This window comes from Pteropus vampyrus, unplaced genomic scaffold (assembly GCF_000151845.1).
Source record: "Pteropus vampyrus isolate Shadow unplaced genomic scaffold, Pvam_2.0 Scaffold157, whole genome shotgun sequence".
Taxonomy (NCBI): domain Eukaryota; kingdom Metazoa; phylum Chordata; class Mammalia; order Chiroptera; family Pteropodidae; genus Pteropus; species Pteropus vampyrus.
In genome coordinates, this window is record NW_011888938.1 from 1,771,412 (window position 1) to 1,775,842 (window position 4,431).

Consider the following 4,431-nt stretch of genomic DNA (forward strand, 5'->3'; position numbering starts at 1 on the left):
TAGCACGTAGAAATGGGATTCACCTTTGTGCGCGTGCCGGTCCCGTGTCCTGTACAAGGATGCTCTTTATTTCCTTTTCCTGCTTCATTGCGGTGGCCGGAACTTCGTCCCCTGTTGAACAGGGGTGGAGAGAGTGGGCGTCCATGCCTTGTGCCGCCTCAGGGAGAAGACTTCCGTCTTCGGCGCTGTAGGCGTTTCAGAGATGCTTCTTATCACGGGAGGGTGATTCTCCTCTACTCCCATTTTTCTGAGAGTTTTTCTCTTTTTTTTTTTTTTTATCACGAACGGGTGTTGGACTTTGTATAATGCTTTTTTCGCCCCCTGTGGCAAATGACACGGGCATCTGATTGTTCTTCGGTCTCTTGATATGGAAGTTTGCATCGAATGATTTCCCCAGGTTGAGCCGGCCTGGCATGTCCTAAACCCTGCTCTTTGTTACTGAAAGCAGATTGAGTGTCCGTGTGTCTCTGGAGTGATCCGTTCGTTTCTGCTGGATTGCACAGGTGGACTGAAAGCCCGAGGGGAAAGTGGAAAAAGAAACCATTCTCTAGGTCTCCCAGGGAAAGGGCGGGGAGAGGGGGGAGCAGGAGGAGGGGAACACACAGGACACCAGGGAGGCGGTGGCGCTCCAGGGACAGCGCTGGCCTCAGGTGACGATCGGAGAATTTTCTGACTCTGGGCTTTAAGCTGCAGCCAGAGCTCAAAGCGGATGGAGCCCGACTCGGAAGCCTGTCCCGAGAGCGCGTGATGCCCTCGGGGCGGGCAGGCGCCCGTGCTCTGCAGCGGGACCTGGGCCTGGCAGCCCGCGCCGCTGTCACCGTGGGGGGGGGGCGGCCCTGCCTCGCTGGTGTTCTGTGTGCTCGGCAGGAAACGCCCCGACGTCGTGACGACCACGGGCTGGCTCGCCCCCATCATATGGGAAGGCACGTTCAACAGGCGGGCCCTGCGGGACCACTACGCCAGGCGGAACCTCACCGTGGGCCTGGCCGTCTTTGCCGCCGGCAGGTAGGGCGCACGAGCCTTTGCCCTGTTTTGGAGGCGGAGGGAAATACTGGGCGAGCACCCACGGCCCTTCTGCCTCCCCGAGCCGCCCCCAACCACGGCTGCCGGCTGTCCCGTACCAAGTGTGCCCGGGCGTCGTCCCCATCCTCAGCCGGGGGCTCACTGTCATTTCACGAACGCCCCGTGTCCCGACCGTGAAGGCTGCTGCTCCCCCCACCCCCACCGGGCACCGGCAACGCACGCGTGGGACGCGCGTTCTCCCGAAATTTCGGGAAACTCAACTCCCGCGTGCGTGCGCTCGGCAGGGCCGCGGCCGGGCACCTGGAGCCGTTCCTGCGGTCGGCGAAGAAGCACTTCATGACGGGGTACCGGGCCGTCTTCTACATCATGGTGGACGACCCCCACAGGCTGCCGGACCTGGAGCCGGGCCCTCTGCAGACCTTCAAGGCGCTGCCCCTGGCGCAAGACCGCGGGTGGCACGACCTTGACCTCGTGCGCATGAGGCAGCTGGGGGAGCTCGTCGCCGACCACGTCTGGGGCGAGGTGGACTTCCTCTTCAGTGCGGCCGCCGACCAGGTCTTCCAGGGGGACTTCGGGGTGGAGACCCTGGGCTCGTCTGTGGCCCAGCTCCACGCCTGGTGGTGGTTCAGAGCCGCTCGCGACTTCCCTTACGAGAGGAGGCCGCGCTCGGCCGCCTGCATCCCGTCTGGGCACGGGGACTTCTTCTACGATGGCGCGCTGGTCGGGGGCACGCCCCTGCGGGTCCTGCACCTCGTGGAAGAGTGTCTGAAAGGGGTGCTCCAGGACATGAAACACGGGCTGAACAGCACCTACGAGAGCCACCTGAACAAGTATTTCTTCCTGCACAAGCCCGCCACGCTGCTGTCCCCGGAGTATGGCTGGGACGCTGTGCTGCATCCGCCCGCACAGGTCCGCTACGTCAAGGTGCTGCGGCACCCCAAGGCGGCCTGGTGACCGCCAGGACGGCGGGGTCCCCCGACAGCGGGCCGGCCACGCGGCCGCGGGCGGCACGGGACGCCGCGGACCTTCCGCTCCTTGGATGTGGAAACTCGCGCCTGTCGGAAAGAGACCTTTCTCCTGGGGACGCTGACCATCCCGTTGGCCGGGGCCGGACAGAACAAAAGGATGATTATTTACCGTTTAACGCACAGCAGCAGTGTTAATGTCTACGTATTGTAGCCTGGGGACAATTTTAGAGGCATAAAATAAAATTTTTAATGGAGAAAGATTCTAGTTCAAACACACACACACACACACACACACACACACACACACACAGGGCAAAGGAGTCTACGTAAAGGAAAAAAAAATAGCATGTCAGCTCCCTCCCGAAATACGCAGTGTTTCCCGGTTTGGGGGGGTTTGCAGTGGGACCCACCCTCTCTGTGCAGCGTGAGAGTTTCCACCATGAGCGTGTCTCTGTGTTACGGGGACAGAGAGAGCTCGAGTTCATTTTTTTTTAAAGCTATAGGCGTTTAATTCATTTATGTTTTAAAGAGAGGCCGGGACGGAGCTCTGTGGCGGAGGCACACAGGGGCCTCGAGGGGCGGAAAACAGTTACATGCAGAAATGTCCCCAAGCGGCCACCCGTGGCGTGGCATTTCCTCTGCAAAGTCCAAAGTGCTCAAAGTGATGGGCGAGGTGTGGGCAGTGAGGCCTTACAGTGCCCTTGGGCCTGGAGAGTCCGGAGTCACAGCATGGTGCCCTCCTTAACCCCCGTCTGTGGCGTGGAACAGGTCGGTAAGTGTACGGCCTGAGCGCGTCCCCCTAAATTCATCCGTACAAGCTCTTGGCCCCAGGACCTCCTCATGCGGCTGCATTTGGAGGTGGGTCTTTACGGGGCCGATTAAGGTCACATGAGGTCACCGGGGTGGGCCCTCACCCTATAGGACTGGTGCCCTTCTAAGAGAGGAGGTGAGGGCACCGAGCACCTTGGACGTTCCCTTCGACGCTTCTCAAATAAGCGATGTTTTTTCAGACGGGCCGTTTTATGAGACGCTGTTACACTGACTCGTGTCCACTTCCTGACTTTACGTCCAGTGTCGCTGATCTTTCTCTCCGTCCCTGAGCCGACGCCTCACGGTCTCAGTCTTTGTGGTTTGATGTCGCTCGTGTGGAATGGTGCGTCAGGTAGCCTGCCTCTTCCCTGCAGCATCTCGAAGCTTTTATTCCTTCACGGGGACCTTCGATTCAGGCTTGCGGTGTGGGGGAAACACCCCCTTGGAATGCCGATCGAATGGACAGGTCGACTTGAGGATCATGAAATATCTACGGTGTTGAGGTCTACGCAGAAACATCACGTGTCTACTTATTCAAGTCATTTTTCCCCTGTCCCAGAGTAAGGATTAAAAAACATTTCTGCAGTGAAGTCTGCAGGCTTCTCGCTGAGTGTGGCAGCACGCGCTTTGTGATCATAACGTGGGCATCACGCTCTTCTTGGGTTCGCTGGCTCACGGGAGCTGCTGTGCTTTGGGCGTCTGTTCATCGCTGGCTCTCGTGTGAGCCGCAGGTGAGGCCACTCAGGTGGCCGACTGGTTCAGTGCCGTCGTGCTGACCTCGGGTTGGCGGTGGTGGGAGCCACCTTGTTGAGGTGTGGCCTCCTGGGAGGCCTGGCCCTGCCAAGGGCGTTTCTGTGCAGGTGCTGGTCATACCTGTCTCCCAGGCTTTTCCAGACATACGTACTGAGGCCCCGACCCAGTTTCTGTGAGGCTGCCCAGCCGGTGGGGTCCCCTGGCTCACCTGGGCAGAGGCGGGTGCCTTCCGTCCAGTCACCGCCCTCGTAGGGCCCGTGACTCTCAGGAGAGGGCGGTGGCCTGTCTCAGCTCACCTGTCAGGCAGGTACGTGGGCCTGTGTCTACCTGGCTCCTCTGGGGAGCGCGTGCTGGCTCTGTGGTCACTCAGCACCCCCCCGACCTGAGCAGGGACCCAGGCGGAGGCAGGTCCGAGGAGTCCCAGCCCGGCCCCTTGCAGGGTCACTGTCTGAAGGACACCGCACGTGGCTCCGTCCGCTGGACTGCAACGCTGTGCTCACTGCGGCCGGGAGCGTCAGGCCACCTGCCCCGCCCTCACCGTCCGATGTGCCCTGAAGCCCGCGGGCCAGGCGGAGCGAGGCTGTGGGCTCCTCAGTTGGTGGTTGGCAGGACCTGGTGACCCACAGTGACGGACCACAGGAGGGTGGGGCCCGGCACGGGCTGGTCGCAGAGGGCAGGGGAGGGCACTGGGCAGGGGGCAGTGGCAGGGAGGCGAGGGCGGCGTGGTGGCAGGGGTCCCAGCAGGGAGGCTCAGGGGGTGGCCCTGACGTGGGCTTCGGGCGGGGGACACTGGGCTGCGGGGGGAAGAGAAAGGCGGGGATTCGAAGGCCTTCGTCCGTTCACCTCGGAACCACACACTGTCCCTCCCTGGGGTCCC

The 4,431-nt window shown here is 61.4% G+C and overlaps 1 protein-coding gene across 1 annotated transcript in view; it reads left to right on the top strand.

The window, feature by feature from the left end:
- GLT6D1 (glycosyltransferase 6 domain containing 1) overlaps window positions 1-1,977 on the top strand; it is an 8,640-nt gene extending 6,663 nt beyond the window's left edge. The window contains exons 3-4 of the mRNA XM_011369996.1: window positions 868-1,005; window positions 1,308-1,977. Of these exons, the coding sequence (XP_011368298.1) occupies window positions 868-1,005; window positions 1,308-1,977 (808 nt within the window). The remainder of the gene's footprint in view (window positions 1-867; window positions 1,006-1,307) is intronic.
- The last annotated feature ends 2,454 nt before the right edge of the window (window positions 1,978-4,431 follow it).